General features: G+C 42.3%; 1 protein-coding gene across 5 annotated transcripts in view; it reads right to left on the bottom strand.

The window, feature by feature from the left end:
* The window catches only part of PDGFRA (platelet derived growth factor receptor alpha), a 42,747-nt gene that overhangs the window by 7,982 nt on the left and 13,840 nt on the right, over positions 1–20,925 (bottom strand). For all 5 annotated transcript variants that reach the window (XM_057502228.1, XM_036895248.2, XM_057502227.1 and 2 more), the window contains exons 3-19: positions 20,400–20,717; positions 17,390–17,650; positions 16,246–16,376; positions 14,394–14,565; positions 14,112–14,301; positions 12,038–12,153; positions 10,996–11,122; positions 9,759–9,952; positions 8,945–9,039; positions 8,594–8,726; positions 6,741–6,845; positions 6,254–6,364; positions 5,844–5,997; positions 4,935–5,101; positions 2,707–2,822; positions 2,223–2,345; positions 747–858 (exon numbers count right to left, since the gene is read on the bottom strand). In XM_057502228.1, the coding sequence (XP_057358211.1) occupies positions 747–858; positions 2,223–2,345; positions 2,707–2,822; positions 4,935–5,101; positions 5,844–5,997; positions 6,254–6,364; positions 6,741–6,845; positions 8,594–8,726; positions 8,945–9,039; positions 9,759–9,952; positions 10,996–11,122; positions 12,038–12,153; positions 14,112–14,301; positions 14,394–14,565; positions 16,246–16,376; positions 17,390–17,650; positions 20,400–20,717 (2,625 nt within the window). The remainder of the gene's footprint in view (positions 1–746; positions 859–2,222; positions 2,346–2,706; positions 2,823–4,934; positions 5,102–5,843; positions 5,998–6,253; positions 6,365–6,740; positions 6,846–8,593; positions 8,727–8,944; positions 9,040–9,758; positions 9,953–10,995; positions 11,123–12,037; positions 12,154–14,111; positions 14,302–14,393; positions 14,566–16,245; positions 16,377–17,389; positions 17,651–20,399; positions 20,718–20,925) is intronic.

Here is a 20,925-nt window from a genome sequence, read left to right as displayed (position 1 = left end):
GAAGACACCTTTATCATCACTTCAGGGTGACCATACATTCATGAACCCTTTTACATTTTTATGGCCAAGGCCAGATCAAGTTTTGTTTCCTCTCTGAAGCCTTCCAAACCACTCCAGGACTCCTTTCTCCTTTCTCTAGACTTCCATTACAATATCAAATCATCACCACACAGTTTACCATTAGCGTGTAAACCTCATCTCCCCAGATGAACTGTCCAGAGGTCCAGGTGGTGAATCACCCCTCTCTTCAGGGTCCTCACCTGGAAGCACAGGGCACCTGTGTTGTTCAGTACCTGGTGACTGACTGGCTAAATGACTGGGTTTCTCTCTTCCAGAATGATGACCAGTGAGAGAAGTCATTCCCTTTTCCTCAGCATGCTACTTTTCATCTGAGCTTCAATCCCCAAGGTCAACTCTCCACTCATGAAACCACTTAACCCAAAATCCAAGGTAAAAAAGCAGCTGGTGAATGGATGTCAGCAGAACATTTCCTTTGGAGAAAGTCACTCTAGCATAGCCCAAGGGAGAGGAGGGGCAAAGGCCAGAGGTGAGGGCCAGCCCCTCAGAACCCCATCCCACCAGACAACATCAAGTTGAGATGCACAGTGCACGATGTAAATCAGTGGCAGCACGCTTGACTCACACCACGTATCTTAATATTGTTTACATCCTGGATCTTGGAAAAACATAGCACTTCCAGTGCTGTTTCCCAACAACCCAAACAAGCGGAGATGTCAGGCCCATACCGAGGGAAAAGATCTCCCAGAGGAGAATGCCGTAAGACCAGACGTCGCTCAGTGTAGTGTACAGGTTGTCAAAGATGCTCTCCGGAGCCATCCACTTCACTGGGAGAAAAGTCTGCAGGGAAGGAGGGGGGCAGTTAAACCCAGCATGTGCACCTATGAGCTACAGCAGCAGAAATAGAAAGGGTTCTCTTTGGATTAAAAATAACTTTCATGAATAAACCTTGCCCCATGCGGATGTGTCTCTTGTGTGCTCTGTTCACAGCTATAGTCTCAGCACCCTGAAGAGTGCTAGCACCTAGTGGTGCACAACAAATATTTGATGAATGGTGGATGGTCAGTGTCACCTCTTATGTCCTCTCAAGGAGTAATATCCAAAATTACTTAATCCTGAAATTTTGCTCAAAAAGGGTGAGCTTTGAATGGACCAGTCCTCTATTTTCAGGTGCTCCTAGGAACAAAATTAAAAATAGATCCAGTGATCTGAAAACCAGTTACATTTCTGCACTTTAAAAAATAAAGAGTTATTTCCTACTGCTACAAAGAGTAGAATATTAAGATAATTTTGCAGCCTCTCTTGTGAGGATGGTCCAAACTTCAGTGGAAATGCTAAGCTGAAGCAAACACATAAAGGAACCACATTAGCATCCTTTAGCCCTTTAAGGTTGCCAGGGAGATAACAGAGATTCATAACTTTTCTGAACAGGTGAGAAACTGTTTCCACCAAAGTCCATTGATTTGGTCGTGACCACACAGTACGTGAGCACCTCGAGCATGGACACAGCCCACGAATGTCCCTCTGCAGGTGATGCAGCAACCCCGGGGCTGCCTAACAACGAGCACAGTGGGGTGATCTGAAATTGTACCTACAGGGGGCAGATGTACCCCAAGCTACTTCATCTACTTCAAGGTGGAAGGGGTAGGGAGAAAGGTTCAAGTGTAAGACAGAATGAAAGAAATTGTTCCTCTAAGCTATATTAACTCAAATGGTTTTAACATTTTACGTATCATAGACACCATGTGAAAATTTGCTAAAAGTTAGAGATGTGCTCCTTGGAGATGCAGGTATGTACACACGTCTGTGCTGTTTACATAGTAAAAGCTAACACTCACTGGGTGCTTGTATGTGCCAGGTACTATCTGAAGCATTTACATGAATTCACCAATTTAGTCCCCCATAGCAACCCAGGAGATAAGTACTATTATTACCACTTTCCTGATACAGATAAGGAAACCGAGGTGCACCATGTTCCAGTCACTTGCCCCAAACCCCAACACTGTTAAGTGCTGGAACCAGACTTGCATGCATGCAGCCTGGCTGCAGAGTCTGTGCTTTTCATACTGACCCCCTAGAGCCCCTTCATGAGCCCCATGACTCCACATTAATAGTATGGGACCACAGGGCTAGAAGAAAGACCTGATTTCAGAGATGCAAGTGAGGGAGGATGAGCATGCCAGGTGAGGGGAAAGAGCACATACACTGCCTTTTGACACGTAGTTCGAGTCGTGCATGATGTCTCTGGCCAGGCCAAAGTCACAGATCTTCACAATTTTCCCTTGTGCCAGGAGGACGTTGCGAGCAGCCAGGTCCCGGTGGACACACTGTAGAGACAGGGAAGAAACCATATCAGGGTCAATCCATCTGCTGCCAGACAGCACGACCCCTGCAAGACTGGCCACTTGATGGTGGCTCTTGGAGCTGCAGGTGCACCTCGGGGAAGCTGTCCTGGCATAAAGAGCTCACCTCCCCCAGTCTCTCCTCCCACCCACTCCAAGAGGGAGCAAGCTCTGGATGCAGAAAAGTAGACCCTTGATGATGCCAGACTCCCTACTCTGCTTTGGGGAAGAGGAGGAAGAGAGAAGCAGCTGTGCTACTGCCTTCTCCATGGTCTCTCCTCCAGGCTCAGCCCACTCCCATCTGTGACCGGGTCTAAAGAGGTCTCTGTTCCTTAAACATACTTACATTTTTTGAAGCCAAAAACTCCATGCCTCGGGCAACTTGGTAGGTAAAGCTTAACAAATCCAACAAAGTAAGGCCTTCTGAGTTATCATCCGAAAGGAGGTTTTTGATCTCTGAGTCTGCAGACAAGGAATTAAGCATTGGTGCTGGCAGACAGCATGACACATCACTCACTGTGACACTCCCACAGGGCTGGGCCACTTCTCAGGCTGCAGAGGTTTGTCCAAAGAGCTTATCTAAAATTATTTTCTTGAAGAGTTTCTAGACCTTACAGGTGGGTATATAAACTATGCAAAGGTTCTATCATTAAAAAGAAGTATCCCTAGGAACATATGTATGGCTTATAGATATATAGATCTATCTCCTTAAGGACCAGTCTTATGGGTTCTCACACATACTTTGTTGTTTGCCTCTCAAATTTCTTTCTTCAACCGTAGTTAGCAAATCACCTCAGCACCTTTAAAACACACACACACACACAAACCATCCATGATAAATATGCAAGAGGGCCCTTAGAAAAAGCAGCTACTAGGAATTGCTTTTTTTTTCTTTTTAAAGTCATTTTCATAGTATTTGGATTACTCTACAAATAAAATCAACCACCAGTCAGACTCGTGGTAACAATCTTAAACCTCAGTGCCAATGACTTTGCATTTAGTTCCCTTTGTTTATAACTTGTCCACTTTCCCCAATTAGTCCCATCTGGAAAGGTCCCAAAGTTTTCGAGGAAGGAGGCACTTTAGGTCAGCAGTTCTCAGTACTTTTTGAAAATTTTCGGGCAAGTAGCTGATTTTGAGAGTAACTAGAGCCATTCACATTTTACCAGGTAGCTACGAGAAGGCCAGAAAGCAGTGGTCTGCCTGCCAGCAGGGCCTGGGCTGAGCATGAATCAGGTTCCCCTGACATCTGGAGCCAGGTCCAGCCTGGGAAGCAATGTAAACTATTTTTAACACTACGGGAGGGGAAAGGAAGCACTGATTCTGACAACTCTCATTGGCTAGTCTTTAAAAAGGGCTTGGAAGTTTACCCATTTGGCAATGAGAAGTGAATGAACTTGGAACTGCAGCAATGGAAAATATTCTTGTGTACTGAGCTTCGCAAAACAAGCACATTCTTTTTTTAATGGATTATACCTTTCACTCAAGAACCCTGAAAGCATTCAGAGCATATTAGTGATTTTCAAAACAGTTTCCATGGTAGCTCAACACTTTTTTGCATTGACCAATGGGAGGGCTTAGACCCAATAACACACGATCATGGAAGAAGTCAATGTTGGACCCATCGAGTAACCTCATCCCCACTCCAAGCCTGTGATTAAACTAGGACGCTGCTGGGCCACCTCCCAGCAGCTGTGGGGTGGCCCATCTGGTATGGGCCTTGGCTAGGCTCCTTGGAGTCAACGAGTCAATTCAGCCTTGCCACATGCTTATCTGCTTTGAAAACAGATGGATCTTCCTTCAAATAACATTCAGTACAACATACAACACCCTTGTCAGAAAACATAGCCTTATATTGTCCACTTTCCAGTTTCTATCACAGACTGGGTATTAGCAAAACTAAAAGCAAGAGTTATTGAACTCATAGACAACTCATAGACAGACTTATATGATTACTTTAAAAAAAATAATATTAGGAACCAATATAAGATGCCAACTTTTAATTTTGCCAAGTAAGGGCACTGAGAAAAAACATCAATCATCACCATGCTTTCATTAAAAAAAAAAAAAGATACAATAACACCAAAAAAGGAAGACAGCTTTATCAGAATAAACAATTCTTTTAAATGGTTACACTTAAAGTCTGAAAAATCTATCACATTAAATCTGTCTTTATTCTTCTTCTTCATTTCAATTTCATTTCAACTTCTGAAAACATGTCACAGACCAAGTTGTGTGTTCCTGTATTTAGGGACCACATCCTCGCAAGTCTACTCACCATGCCTGCTTAGCATCCTCTGAGTACTTTAAGTGTGGGCCCCCCACTAGCTGGAAGTAGAGTGCCCCTGTGAACTCTTCCATGCACCAAAATGGTATAAAGCAAAGAAGCAATCACCATTTCGTAAAAGCAAAGATCCTCTATATTTCTTTGCATTACCGAAAATAAGTACTAATATAGGTCTTTCATAAAAGTGAAGTGGTGGAAAGTGAACTTCCAGAGCGCAGGGGAAATCTGTATCATGTTAAGCCACCGGATGATCACAACACCCAAAGAGTAAGCACAGACATTTTTACCTAACATGGATTTTTTCTTATACGAGGCTGGGCGATCATACAGTGATCTCTGGATGTCTGAATATTTAGAAACCTCTTTCCTTTCCAGCATTGGGACATATTGTGTGGTATCAGCTTGCTTCATGTCCATGTAGTCACCATTGTTTTCAAAAGATAAAATAACGTAACTGTAGAAACAGAAAAAGAAACTTTAGCCAGGGTGCCCCCAGAAGTGGTCATTCAATACTCCAAAGGTGATGAGCAGGTGCCAGCAGTGTGCACGGCAGTGTGGTGGGCACGGGGGTGGCAGAGAGGAGTGAGCAAGAGCAAGACCAGTCTGCACCCTTCACATGGGTGCTCTAGGCAGGGGGTATGCATTAATCAGTGACCACACAAATGCATGGGTCCTTTCAGCTCATGTACCTGACTCTACTCTTTCTGTTTTTCAACTCACAGGCCACCAACCTGGGTCACATGACCATGTCGTATGGGCAGGTGTCTCCTGCTATTCAATAAATTTAGCACCAATTTGGTGTCCATTGAATATCTTAATACAAAGTAAACTCATTGCACTTTCTGATCTTACAGAACTTCAAATCTACAGAGATCTTTACAGCTATTTGTAGATTCCTGCAATGGGGATCACTATCACTGGCTTAATTTATAGGCCCAGGTTCAAGAAAGACCAGTATCTCAAACTTGGAGATCTTTAACAGTTTCTCATGAGGTACCAGCCCTGAGGCATCCCTGGCCAGCACAGCAACTTATGGATCTTCAGTTGGCCACATTTGAACAGAAAAATGGCTCCCAGAATGATTCCAACTCTCACAGGTTGCTGGACACAGTCTGCAGGCATGGACTATCAGGATACACTGGTCTCCCCATGGGTGAGGCTTGTAAGACAATGATTCCCAGCAACGTCTCTCTCACCTCCGTGTGCTCTCATCAGCAGGGTTCAATCCAAAGATGTCCAGCCCTTTCTTTGGCTTCTCTGGGTGGCGGCTCAGGAAGCTGTCCCTATTCTTATGCAAATAGTTGACCAAATCCCCATAGAAGCAGTACTCGGTGATGATGTAAATGGGGCCTGTGGGGTCCAAAACCAAAGATGGGTTATAAATATGAAAAACAGAAAAGCCATGAATTGCTATGGTGGCACTGCCAAGAGATGTTGCTCAAAAACAACAAACTTCCATCAAGTAAATGAAATAGTCAATTCCATTCAAGGGACTTACATTTGCTGGTATGTGTGGAGGTAGAGAGTGCGGGTTTAAAAACCCTGGGCAGTCCTCACCACCACAGGTGTTCTGTGAAAATCCTCACTCCCAGGTCAGTAAGCCTACCTGACTTGGTACAGGCTCCCAGCAAGTTTACAATATTTAAATGTGGCCCCAGGTGAGTCATTATCTTCAGTTCAGACATGAGAGCTTGTTTTTCACTAGATCTGGCTGTGGCTGTTGAAAAAATAAATCACGTATCAGTTCAACTGAGCTATACCTTCTTCCCAGAAAAAGCCAATAACATGGCTAATCCTGTGATTGGAAATCATTTATTTACTAAAAGAGAAACAGTGCCTTGGTCTAGGCTCTATTAATTAATTCCTAGTCTTCGGGGTAAAAAGAAGTCACTAAAAATAACAACTCTTGATTTTCCAACATACAGGCAACAAGAACAGTCTAGACCTATGACAAAGGAGTCTAAATATACAAAATACCTAGAGTTGAAAGACTCAAGATCTAGTCCCCTAAATTTGGCATTTCCTGGCTATGTGTGAGCAATTCACTTAATAGCTCCATGTTCAAAAAATCCCACCCAGGAAGGAGCACTTACGTTTTAGCATCTTCACTGCTACTTTCATGACAGGCTGGGACCGGCTTAATCCATAGGCAGTTCCTTCAACCACTTTCCCAAATGCACCAGATCCCAGGATACGACCTACGGGCAACCAGAACCATGAGCACATGCAGCCGTCAGGCAGCGTCCCCTCTGCTGTATTTACCATGGCCAGCACTCGTGGGTGCACAGCTGGGTTGTGTTTTTCCTGTATGGAGTAAGCATAATGATTCCTCCAACTCATCATATCAAAACAGAATGGAGCCCACAGGGAAGGAGATTAGTATAACTGCTTTTGCCAAATACCATTTGCAAGGGAAAGGAAAACACAGCCGGGAGAAAGGAGGGTGCAGCCCTCCCTGGCATGAGCACTCTGTCCACCAGCTCAGAGCTAGGCCAGACCGTGGACTCCACTGCACTTGTCTTCTGTGGCTCTCACTCAAACCCCCTGGTTCTCTTCCCTTCTGTTTTTGCATGTATCAGAAAACAGGCATCTTTTGCATCAGTAAGTCCTTATCCATTGGAAATACTTCAGTATTCAAGATGCCCCTGATTCCAAGGAGGGATGAAGGAAACTTCAGGCTGGTCTCCTTGCTGCCTGTGTGTCAGGAGATGGGAACAGCAGAGGTAATCATGCTCCTGGAGCACAACACCGTATGAGAGATACACAATGAAGCGGGAGCAGTCAGCCCTGTCTCAAAGAGCTCAGACTACAAGGGACCTTGCTGGAGTGGCCAGTCTCACCATGTGCAGCAAAGCCAGGGGAAGACTCAACTCACAGAGGGCACTACCAGCTGGCCTTGACTCTGACTGTGTTTGCACTGTGGAAACTGTACCTGGAAAGGGATTGCTTCCTCAGCAACATGGGCTTATACAGGAGCAGAGAGACACAGAAATGCCTCTTAGCATATTAGGGACATTGTCTTTTTCCCACATACTTTATTACTTTTTAACCTTCCCTAAGCTCCTTATCCCTTTTTGTAAAAGGGTAAAATAGGGGGTGGGGGGAAGGAATATAATAAAGAAAGCTTATTTCCCCAATGGTAAGTCTTTGAAATTGGGAGTAGCTAGGGTGTCTTGTTTGATTTCAGGTTAACTAACTCAAAGGAAAGTAACTCTCTTTCCTTGCTCTATTTTAAAATAAGGCAACTGGGTAATCAAAACCGACTTTGGCATGCTCCAAAGTACATACCATTTGAATATCCATGGTGACACAACCTCTAGCTCTAACTTTCATTTGTCTTTGTCCTGTTTTCATTCATTCAGAATGTGATAAAAAAAAAAAATTCCTTTGGACTAAGCTTCATGTACTTGGTCTCGGCCCAAGATTGAAATATTTGAAATTTGTGATAAGTTAGCTTGATTATTTTTACATGTTTTGCTTTAAAATGTACCTGTATTTTTATATTCTGTGTTCTAAATATACATTCTAAAGAAGTGTCCAATACATCCTCAGAATGTACTGGATCAAAATATATTTTGTGGTTGTCTTCGTTCATGTCTCATCTTTTCCTTTTTAGTCACATAAATTAATCCCATTTTCAAAAATTTGTGTCATTTCCAAGCAAAGCCCCTTCAGTGGGTATCTTTGGCATGCCTCCTCATATTCACTTCCCTTTTGTAAAATTTTCTTTAACCATAATTTGTTATGGAAGAAGATTTAAAAAATCATTTCAGTGATCCAATGAACTCATTTTCAAGACAGAAAAATATTTCTGAAAGCCAATTTCTACTGCCTGGCTTTTACTAAGCACAAGCTCAGATGCCTTACTCCTCCATAGATCTGCAAGGAGTAGAGTTATGTGCAATTCAAAGGGGAGTCTCAGGAGACCATCCTGGTAGGAGCTTACCAAGCACTAGTCCATCTCTTGGAAACTCCCATCTTGAGTCATAAGGCAGCTGCATCGGATCCACATAAATATATTCGTGTCCATCAGGGCTGATTGATTCAATGACCCTCCAACGAATTTCATACCTCGGTTTCTATAAATGACCAGGACAGGAAGCTGGTGAGTTACCAAAGTCCGAATGCACCAAAGCTTAACCGCAGCATCAAAGCGGCCACACACTGTGCGATTTGACACCTGCAGTCAGCACATAATTACTGAGCTCCTTCTCTGCACCAAGCACTGAACTCAGTTACTCTTCTTCTTGTTCTTATTGGCTTACAAGATTTTAAGATCTTTGAGAAAAATACTTACCTGTTTCCAAATGACAACCAGAACAATAAGTGAGATGATGACAATCACCAACAGCACCAGGACTGCGGCCGCCACCGTGAGTTCAGAATGCAGAGCTAGAGGAGGGAGAGGGGCAAGGAACAATGTGTGAACATGCAGAAGGGCAGGACAGTGGTGTGGCTGCGTCTGGGCCAGAAATCTCCCACTGCTGGTGGACAAGCATGAGGGCTGCCTGGCTCGCTTTAGGGATGGGCAATGCTGTCTCTCAAACATCTACACACACGAAACTTCTCCACCTCTTCCCTTGGAAGAGAGAGGGACAAAATTCAATCAGGAGAATGCAATAATTTTCTCCAAAGTTGCTCCAATGTTAACTTTCTGGGCAGAACATGAATCAGAATGTAAAAACTGATAAATGAGATTGAGAGCTACTGTAAGTTCAGAAACTTAATTTTGAAAGGTTTCATTTTGTTTATATTGCTTTTAGCTTCATTAATGATTTTTTAAAGACTTCAACCTGTCTCGGCTGTTGTAAGGAGCAACAACAAGGTAGAAGATCCTCCTTCTTCATCCGCCACTCTCACACTCAGACTGCAGACAGTGGGTAGCTATCTGGTGAGACAAGCCGAGTGCTGAGGCTGTCTTGCCAGATCTGAATCTGAAAGAAAGGCTCCCACACAGATGCCCAGAGAAGGCCTTTCAAGAGCATTTGGAGCTGAATTTCTACTGTGGGACCTTCACTCCTACAGGATCCCATCTGGGATTTGAAGTTCCACCTGAGGGACAAAGGGCTTGGCTGACCACTTAGCGCTGTCCTGACTGACGAGCAACTCACTGGGAGCCACCAGCTTCAGTTCTCGGTTCTCAGTCCCAAGGAGATTCTTTGCCAGACATCGAACCGCAATGGTCTCCTCCACTTTGGCGAAAGTCACTCTGCCCTCCACCGTACTCCTGTCTTGCGGGTGGACCTCTGTGATGATGTTTGAGATGTTGTTGGCCAAAATCATCCACGAGGTTTCATTATTACATCTAGAGAGAAAAAGGACACAGATATAGAGCCAACTATCAGGAGTCAAGGAGGTGAATGGAGCAGTGAGAATCACCTAGACGGCAGCAGTCTGACTGCCTGCACTTGGGGCTGTTACAGGTTGGTTTTCTTATCTTACGTGCATGTTAAAATGCCCCCGAGAGAGAATAACCTACATATGGGTAGTTGAAAGTAAACTATTTATGAAAACACGGCAGATAGAAGGAAGTTCAACAAACATAACTACCAATCCAAAGTCTTGAACTCATTAAGAACAGTCTGACTTAAAGAATGTTTAAACATCCCAATTTCCCAGCCCTTCAGAAAGGCCTGGTGCCCTCCCACCCCTTCACCCACACTGTGAAGAGCCCCTAAGGGTCACTAGGGTTGGAGCAAGCCCCTGGCTGAGTTAGGAAACCTGGATTCCAGCTCCAGTCAAGATCCAAGACTAATAGGGGATGAGTCTAAGAGCCTCAGCCTTCAGGAGAAGCAATCAAGGCTTCTGAACACAGCCAGTCTCCATGGATGGAAGTGCAGACATGGCACTCCTGTGCCCATTTGAGGAGCTGAGGAATGGGGGATGAAGAAGGAGCTGGTGAGTTAATTCCCACCAAACAGCAGGAGGCGAACAAGGTTGTGAGTGGTCACATGGGCAGTATTTCATTTATGTTCACATGCCCCTCCAGCTCCCAAATGAAGTTCACCATATAAGAAATGTGAAGTGAAAATGTGGACAAGAGTGGTAAAAATCATCTTAAGTACAATTTCTTTACATTCATCTTTTCAGATTAGCAACACTTTGAGAATCTGATAAAAGCAAGTGGATGTTCACAAACACACAAGTGCATGCATGCATATGTGCACACACACACTCACAGAGGTCCATGTTCAGAACCCTGTCTAATAGTTTATGAGACTTAGGCCAAGTAAGAATCACAAATACAAAAAAGGGCCAGCAAAAGAAATAAAATGCATTTGAGGTCCTTTGCATTAAAGGAGAATACATTCTGACCACAAATGAAATAGGAACATCTGGTGTCCATACTTCTTAATATCCTTGCAAATCATCCACTCAATATCAGGTAGAGGTGTCCCTTCAGCTGTGCATCTCACGGTCTGTCCCCCAGTAGAACCATGGTGGTCATCCACCAAGTCCAGAATAGATGAGGGAACTGCAAGATGTGGAAAGAAATCAGAATTGAATGGTTCATGTCCCAGGAATTCTCATGGCATTTGAACAAATCAAGTAACAACTGAGAGGGGGCAGAAACCAGTTGTGTGCATAATAACTCTCTAGTTTAGACAGACCTACTTGGTTAAGAGCATTTCCAGTTTCAGAGTTTTTGAATTTGTGCACTGAGGTGTTTTAAATCTGGAGTGAAGAAAGCAAAAAGGCCCTGTGGTTATCTGACTTGAAGGGCAAGGAGGTTCTTAAAAGTATATTATACCTTGGGATTCAACTACCGGATTCAGCTAAAGAATAATCTAAAGCAGTATTTACCAAAGTGCATTTGTGGGATATGATTAGGTTTTCAACATTTTTTTAAATCTATGATCAAATAAGTTAGAAACATGCTAATAATATCTGTATCACAGATTTACTATGAGGGCCAAATGAACCCACTTAAGGCAGTACCTGGCATATGGTAGGTACTCAGCAAATAGGTGCTAGGCCTGAATGGGAACAGACCTGGGCACTCCCTTCTGGCAAGGGTCACTGTCCAATGTCTACAAGAGAAGCTAAGCAAAAAGACAAAACTCTCTGGAACAATCTAAGGTCATCTGGACCAAAAAGCATCACTTCATTCTTTCTAAAACTAGAGGTACCAGATTGACAAGCAGGTGGTAAGGAAGCTGCTGGAGGCTAGGACTCCCCAATCAAACTTCCAGAGTAGCCTGGAACCTCCTAGAAGAATTGTGTGAGTTCATAAATCCAACAAAGCCATCCCTGACTGCAGTGTCTACAGAGCCAACTTTTCCCCTAAAAGTGTGACTTTTATCTCCATGACCTGGGAGAAAGTCCCAGGCTCTCCCTGGGAGGCACTCATTCACTGAGCTAGCATTATCTTCAGACTGCCCTTACATACCCTGAGTTAACAGTTCAAAAGTATAGCTCTTCATGTCATCTTCATTTTGCACTACAATAGTGTAATGGCCACTGTCTTCTTCCTTAGCACGGATCAGCTTTAATTTGCTTCGATACCTTAAAAGAAAAGGACTTTGTTTTAGTAAGTAGCAGTCAAATAAATTACAATTGCTTAAGTGATTACCATGTCCAAGGCAAATTTTATTTTTGTAAGAAGTAAAAACATCTTTTTTTCTTGTTCTTATCATTACTTCCTAGGATTTTCAATACACTTTCTATATATTGAAGTTCTGAGTTGTAGACACTTAATTCTTAAAAAGAGGACCAGACATTTTGAGATAAGCAATGGCTTATGTGGCTACAAGAGAAATTGGCTCTGGTAAGGTTTGACTTCTGAATGAAAATAAACACATCCCACCAACTTGCCTTTTTTTTCCTGAAGCCCTTGATTTTTACCTTTTAAAAAAATACTTGCTTTCCCTAAATATCCATCATTTAGGTAGTTCAGCCAAACACCAGACCACTGGAGGACATTGCGTATGTACTGAGGTCACCAGGATAACATTCCCACATGCTTACATTTGTTTAAGGAAACTCTGGGAGGTTTCAAGAGAACCTAATGAAACTAATAAAAATATTTCCCTGTGAGTAGGGAGGAGGAAGGCCCTGGGCAGATGGGGACAGGAGTGGAGGGAGGCTTCTTAAAGTGCAACTTCTTTATATCTGAATATTTTTCAAAAACAGGATTCCTTCATCGATTTAAAAAGTAAGAAAAGTATATTGTTTCACACTTTATTAAAGGGAAGCTTCCCCAAAATCATTTCTTACATGTATTATAACTGACATCTGGGCATATGTGTGTATGTGTCAGTGTGTGTATGTGCATCAATAAAGTGTTTGCCCATTTGGTGGTCCTTCTTTATAAAACATCACAGTGTGGAAAAGCAACTGGAACAGAGAACAGGACTGGCCACTGAGTGGGAGACCTGGGGTGTTCCTGGACTTCTCCATGCCTGCTGGCCGTGCAGGGTCACCTCACTCCACTCCAGCCTCACAGCCTGGTGGGAAGTTTGGCACAGCCCACCTCCTCCCACACCTCCACTTCACATCATCAGAAAGCCTCCCTGACTCAGCGCGCCACTTCTTTCACCATCACTATTCAGAGCTTGTAACATTCCATTTTCTCAGATGCCACTTCTCAATTACACATGGCATCTAGTTCAGAAAGAGGACAGCAAATCCTGAGGTTAAGCGAACTGAGGCGAGTGACTCCGTCTCTTCTTCCCTGAAGGCTTGAAATAGAGGGTTGTTGTTAGCCTCTGATGGTTTCTGACAAGGGCACAAGGCTTGACTGGCGGGGCCCTTCAAGATGCAGCTTCTGCTCATGGATTCTAATCAGAGCTCAAAACTGCAAGACACCTCAAAATGTCATGTGATCCATTTCCTTGCCTTGAAGGACATAGTTACTACTGATCATATGTTACACATGAGGAAACTGAAGCTGAGGGATGACTTACCCAACGCTTCACCACTAGTTAAGAAATGATAGCATTCTACCGTCTCATGAGGGCAGGGTTCCAAAATATTCATTGTACGTTTTCTCCTAATCAAATTTAACCAGATGCTACATTTCTTGTGGTGGCCTCACTGGGGCAAATGCGTTTCAAATTAAACCAATAATGTTTTGTTTCATGTGGTTTATGTAGTAATTGCCTCGCAACTAGAAACACCATACACGTCTACTTGCAGTACAGATAATGGATATCAAGGAATATATTCAATCCAAGAGGGGCCAATTTTACTTTCTTTCCACCACCCCTGGCTGCACCCAGGAACCTCTCCTTCACTGGGAGCAGAGCTTTTCAGTTCTCTCTTCTCATTTTGCCATTAGACACTTACCAGCATACCAGTACCCTCATTAAATGAAGGTAGCTGATTTCAAGTACCTCCTGTCTCAGATTGCTGAGTCTTCTAGTTTGACTCTTGGTTGGGGTTGTAAGACATGTACAACCCTCAGTCTACCTGGGGATAGACAAGGAAAAGAAATGGCATCCTTGGGAAGGGCATTTCTTTACCTTATTTCCTGAATCTTTTCTATGTCAGTGGTGATCTCAGTGAGATTTTCAATCAGAGTCAGGTTGTCCTTCAGCCAGGATATCCTGGGAGGCGGGTAGGCCTCCACGTCCACCACAAAATGTTTGACTTCATGCAGGTCCACAGCTTCCAACTGGCTAAAGTTGGGTTTGATTTCAATGAACCCTTTCTCTGTACAGGGAAGAATTTCCATTAAATAAGGATTCCCACATAGTGGACCCCAAGCAGCATGGATGACTGACATTTTAGAAAGCAGAATGTACCATGGACAGAGATGGTGACTTTCTTCATTTCTTTGACCTCCTTGGTGGCCTGGCGTGCAGCACATTCGTAATCTCCGCTGTCTTTCACCGTGGCCTCAGGGACCGTCAGAGTGTACACCAGTTTGATGGATGGGACCTTGATTTCCTCCAGCGTTGTCCGGCCTTTGCCTTTCTACAGCAAAAGGGGAGGAAAAACGACTGTAGAAAGCTACTCCAAAGAGTAAGCCCCTGTGCACACTATGGACTGTGGGTGATAATCATGCGCCAGAGAAGATTCCTCCATCGTAATGAATGTACCACCACATGGGGATGGCAATAATGGGGGAGGCTGTGCATGTGTGGGAACAGGAGGTATATGGGAAATTCTGTACCTTCCACTCAGTTGTGTTGTGAACTCAAAAAAATAAAGTCTAATAAATTTTTTTAAAGCTGGCTCCTTAGAAGGTCATGTTTTTAAAGAACATTTAATGAAATACTTGGGTGTTTGTGATATACTGCCAAAGGAAAAAGTATAGAACAGAGTACTATTTAAAGTATAACACCTATTAATTATTACTTTTATCTATGTATACAAAGTATTTAAAGGACTTAACTCCCTAGAATATTAACAGTGATATTCTGGGAAGGGGCTTTCCTTCTGTTTCTCTACAGTTAATAAAATTTCAACAATAAACCTGAATTTTTATTATATGACAAAAACATGTTTTATAAAACAATACTTTAATTATATATTTTTTGGTCAAATAGCATGTACTTTGATTTGGGGGAAAAAATGTCTACTTGCAATAAATGAAATGTTTATGTTTTAGGGATTAAAGGCAATCAAGTATGAACAGAAAAATCAAATGGTTTCATATTTCAAGGAAGAGTCACACATACTGGACTATGAATGTTTCTTCAAAGCAAGAGGTTTATAAGGCAATATGCAAAAAAGCCCAACTGCCAATCAGCTGCTCTGGAGAGAAAGGAAGAGAGATAGCAAAAGCATGGAGAGAGAAATGCATAAAAGGACAGAGGTTACCAAGAGCAGGGAACAGAAATTCAAAAATCAGAAAATGAAAGAAAAAAAATATATGTGTGTTGGTTTTTGTTTTCCATAAGGCTGCTGTATTAAACAGTTCATCATTTCTGCATTGGACCATCACAGCCTTTCCTGTACACTCACCACACTGCGTTAGCATGAACGAGACCCTGTGCACACATCAACAGTGACCTAGAGATGGCATACGGCTTCCCTTCCCCAATTCCATCTCCATTCCTCCCTTCTCCCAGCTCTGTGCATGGGCCAGCTTCTAGCAAAGTGCTTGGGATTTAGCAAACATCACTAAATCTCTGCTGAATGATTCAAGTGATGCCTATTCATTGAAGATAAGCCATGCCCAGAAAGATCCAGAAGGTTGGAGGCAGAACAGAGTCCTGGGTGACAACAAAACATAAATGGAAGGGACCAGGCAATCAACATTATCAAATGCCTCAAGCTCAAAACATGGAAGCCAAGAAAATGAGAATTAATGACTCAGGAATCACCATATTTTAAAAATCCATTTGTTTTTTTGCTTTTCTAATTTTTTGGCTGTTATCTTGTAGCCATAGAATCTTCCTATTTCTTTCTGACTTAAGAAAAAGAAGGCTCAGTGTACAATCTCCAGGCATGTTGAAGGTCCTAGTCCAGCTACTGTCATCTCAAACTCTCCCGCGGCTCAAAAAACTAGAAAGTCATCTAGTCAAATGTGCTCATGGTACAGATGGAAGCTGAGCTCTCTAAAAGCCTGGTGTCATGCCCTGTCGCTGACAGGTCTTTTGAGCCCTGCTGTGCCCCACTCATGCCACCAGGAGCCGTGAAAGTACCTACCACTTCTCCAGGGTAAGTCCACTGAAGGTCAACCACCTCGTTGTTAAAGACGGCACAGGTGACCACAATCGTGTCCCCCGACTTATATACAGTTTTAAGAGCTTCCATTTCTAGATCAAGTTCTGATGTTGCTGTTTTAAAAAAAAAGAACAAACATGATGACCCAAATATCCACAGTATAGTTAGGTTCTTATAAAGTTTGTTTTTTGTTTTTTTATTTTTAAGAAAACCCTGAAATAATTTGCAAAACCACTTTGATCAAGAAAAATTTTGAAAATCTCAGAAGCTTTCATTTTGTGTTGGCATATGTGATCTGGCATTTACCTAGAATACAAAGTAATACATACACACAAAATAACAATAGTAAAAATAAATTTCAATCAAAAAGAACACCTCATTCCTGAGCATTTGGGTTAATTAGGGCTGTCCTCCTCCACAATCACCTTTCCTGATGTGTTTACCCACTTAAGCAACCAACCCTTTGTGAGCAGCAAGCCTCAAGGCACTTTGCCTCCATCCCCATCATTTACTCTCCTATTCTCTGCCACTCTGCTACGCAGTTATTCTTTGCACTTTTCTAGAACCTAGCACAGTTCATGGCTTAAATGAAGTCCCTTGTAAGAGTTAAATAGCAAACTCAACCGCTGCCATACCTACATGTGAGTGTTCAATAAGTCTGTTGACTCAACTATGTATTACACTTTCCCATTCACATGAATCACTCACATCAAAGGGATGACTACAACTACAAGCTTTTCTCAAAATTGAAATCACTTTTTCTTAAGTTACTAAAATTAATCTAATCTAACCCCCGCAGGTGTGTGTTTGTTTTTAGGGCCTCTGTAGTCAGGAATGTGAGTAAGAGGCTTATGAAAGAAAAGAATTCCTTACAGTTTTTTAAATCAACTGATGAAACATGAAATCTTACAGGGGTAAAAAAGCTTTTGCCTTTAGTAATGCTAAGCTTAGTATTATTATAACCACAGAGGTCAGCTTAACATTGTATGGTAAAGGTGAGGTCCTAAAATCCCAAAGATTCATGGTCTCCATCAGCAGGGACTGTGATTTTTTTTTTAATCCTACATGCATCTGATTGTTTTGTCTGTAACTCTTATTTAAAGAAGGAGGGAGAGAGCACAAGTACCTTTTAAAGCATACACATTAAATGGGATGGTCTGGAACTTCTTCCCCCTGACAGTAGCCTCACAGATATAGGGCCCGACACCGAAGGTTCCGTTAAAGCCCTGTCTGCTGTCATAGGAGGCCATTACTACCCCATCACTGCTGAGTAAGGTCACCGGGGTCTCAGGATCAGTTGTGCGACAAGGTATGATGGCAGAATCATCATCCTCCACAATGACTAAGTAATCTGTCATTCCTAGGGGTACAAAGGCTACATCTGGGTCTGTGATTTAAAAAAAGGAAGAAAAACATATTAGGTACTGATTTCACCTTTACACCTATATGCAGAAAAATTATCCCACTGGCATTAGCCATATTAGGTACGAATTATGCCTTCACACATGTAACCAAAAGTGTCACCCCATTGACAGTGATCATGCTAACAGCTAGAAGGTGATTTTAAAGGATGAGCAATACCAAATTGCCTAAACCCTAATAAAAATTACTGATTATAATATAAATATTATCCAGGAATTGAAATCAAAATTTAAACAGCCATTCAAAACAAGAAATGGACAATAATCGACTCTATTCCAAATAAGAAAAAATTTTCATCCTTTTCAAATATTGAAATGTTTTTTAAAATTCCTACAGCCCACAGACAGTATCATTGAAAAGTAGTATAGAAGCCTATCTATTAAAAAATAACCTGTCAAATAATAAGTACAATTTATAATTTCATAGTCTGAGAATTTCCTCTTCAAAAGAAAACCAGCTGCTTAGCAGATTCACAGTCTCCAAGAAGGGACTAGCAGTTACCAAAGGGGAGGGGTGAGGGAGGGCAGGTGGGGAGGGAGGGAGAAGGGGATTGAGGGGCATTATGATTAGTACACATGGTGTAGGGGGCGTTACGGGGAAGACAGTGTAGCACAGAGAAGACAAGTAGTGACTCTGTAGCATCTTACTACACTGATGGACAATGACTGCAATGGGGTATGGGAGGGGACTTGAAAATATGGGCGAATGTAGTAACTACAATGTTTTTCATGTGAAACTTTCCTAAGAGTATATATTAATACCTTAATAAAAAAAAAGAAAGAAAAACAGCTGCTTAAACTACTGTGGTAAGAAATACTGAGACTCTCAAGCATCAGTTTCAGAAAGGGTTCTGTACTCTCCATAACTGAAAATAAAAATATCTCTAATTGACAATAAGGCAGGGCCCACTTGGGTGATGTTTGTGCTGAAGGGAGGCAGGAACAAGAATTTTTGGATGATCTTAGGTGATCAGAACTCCAAGATTTATATACGTTTAGCAAACCCAAGTTCCTACCATTCTTTCATAGCAGGGGACATTTATGTGTGAATGAAGTTGGAGTGACATTCTAAACACCTACTTTTATTGAAACATTTTTTTATTGTTAGGAAGGAAGGTTCATATAGATAACAAGATCATGAAAGAAGTGAAGATGGTCTAGATCTATGGGGTGCCCACAGTAACTGAGGCAGGAAGAGGAGTCAATTTAAAAAACTTAAAAAGAAAAGGCAGTAAGGTGGGAACCTATACTTCAGAAGCCCCCTTACCTTACCTCTGCAAAACAACGAGGATGGCAAGAGTTGTAAGTGGTTTGTATGTGTTTGTTTGTTTTAAACTAAGCACTCCAGCCATAGCCCCCTTGAATTTACATTTTAAAATTGTCATTACTTGAATTTGCATTTAGAGTTCCAAATTGTTGAATCCAAACTGTTAGCAAAGATTCCAGCAAACAAAGCTGCAAATAAATTTCAGGTTAATATGTACAGCTTGGTATCCATAACACATCAGCCAGGACTTCCTGTAAAATGCAGGTTTTCCTGCCATTATGTACCGTCTGTGCATTGTTTAAATAACATCATGGTCCTTTTAACAGCTTGCCCTCAGTACAAGTGAATATATATAGATACAGATGCAGATATGAGTATAAATATAGATATAGGTATAGATAGAGATTCAGATACAGACAGAGGAACAGATAGAGAGACAGGTACAGATAAGGATATAAACACCAATACAGATATAGAAACAGTTGTAAGTAGATACAGATACATGTACAGATATAAATATAGGTACAGATATAGATCTAGATTATTATAAGGAAGTGCACAGAAAAGCCAGCTGGGTGGGAGACCAAATGCCTATCAAGCTCATGGCTAAGAGCGGTTGATTAGGGTGGCCACTGTGAGAAAGCAAAACACATTCCCCACTACAGGGGCTGGCTCTAAAATCCATCACAACCCAAGGCTGCGCCCCCCAGAGATGCTTCCAGCCAATGACTGTGTGGAACTAGGGTTCCTTTGGCAGGAGGACCCAGGGCCTCCTTTACACAGAGGTTTAGACTACCCCACCCTCCTTCCTTCTCACCTCACTTCCAGTGCAGGCAGTGGCTCTCCCAGCCTCTGCTGGTCCCTCCCAGAACCCTCTCATTGGCCTCCCCCTACTAAATTGCTTGCATGCTTAATCCCATCTCACTCTTATCCACATCTGCTTCTCAGAGGACTAGTGTGCCATTTGCCCTTAAATTTTAATTAGAAAGAAAAAACTCCTTCTAACTCGTCAAGAGTAAATAACATGTTTTATTGAACCTGAAAAATAGAGCTGTTGTCTGGAAGCTATTTTAATGAACTATATGCAACTCCCAAGAAAGGGCCTACCTAATTAACTTTTGTTTCAGTTTCTGAAACACAGTAAACACACAGAAAATATTTGCTGAACTTGACTGAATTGAATAGAAATGGTACATTTGAGATTTTTTGCACAATGCCAATGAAAGACATGCTATAATGAACGTTATTTTCAAAACTTAATGCAGTTACAAAATGTTAACAATGACTATTTCTTGACAGTGACATTACAAATGATCTTGATTTGCATTCTGTATTTTTCAAATTTTCTCCAATAAACATTTATTATTTTTCTATTTTTTAAACTCAAATACAGTTAACAGGTGAGAAGGACAATAAGGAGCTTGGTCCCAGGCACCCGTACAGCTCACCTGGTACGTAGATGTAGATGCGTCTGCCTTCAATCTCATTTTCCTCTGTCTGAGTGTGGTTGTAATAGCAAGTGTATAATCCCGTGTGGGCTGCAGAGGCATTGACCACTGCCAGCACTGTCACAAAAAGGCCACTGTTGTTCTCCTCATTTCTGATTTCCACATTGGGGTTCTCTTCTTCAGACATGGGGTACTGCCAGCTCACTTCACTCTCCCCAAAGCAGCTCAGAGAAAAGGATGAATTCAGCCGCACAACCTTTTCATTTTCATTTGGAAGGATAGAGGGCAATGAAAGCTGGCAGAGGATTAGGCTCAGCCCTGTAACAGGAAACATGCTCTGAATAGGATGCAGCCAGAAAGGACAGTCTCACCCAGAGAACTAAGAAAAGCAACAGTAGCAGCTTATATGAACAAGAACCATTTCTCTACAAAATCCCGTTAGCCTGGATGCTCATGAAAGGCCCCCGGTGATAACAGCCTACACATCTGCTGAGAGCAGCAAATGCTCCGGAGGCCTCAAGAGGCC

Source organism: Manis pentadactyla, chromosome 5 (assembly GCF_030020395.1).
Source record: "Manis pentadactyla isolate mManPen7 chromosome 5, mManPen7.hap1, whole genome shotgun sequence".
NCBI classification, from domain to species: Eukaryota; Metazoa; Chordata; class Mammalia; order Pholidota; family Manidae; genus Manis; species Manis pentadactyla.
The sequence above is the reverse complement of the archived record's forward strand: the minus strand, read 5'-3'. Positions and strand labels throughout refer to the sequence as shown.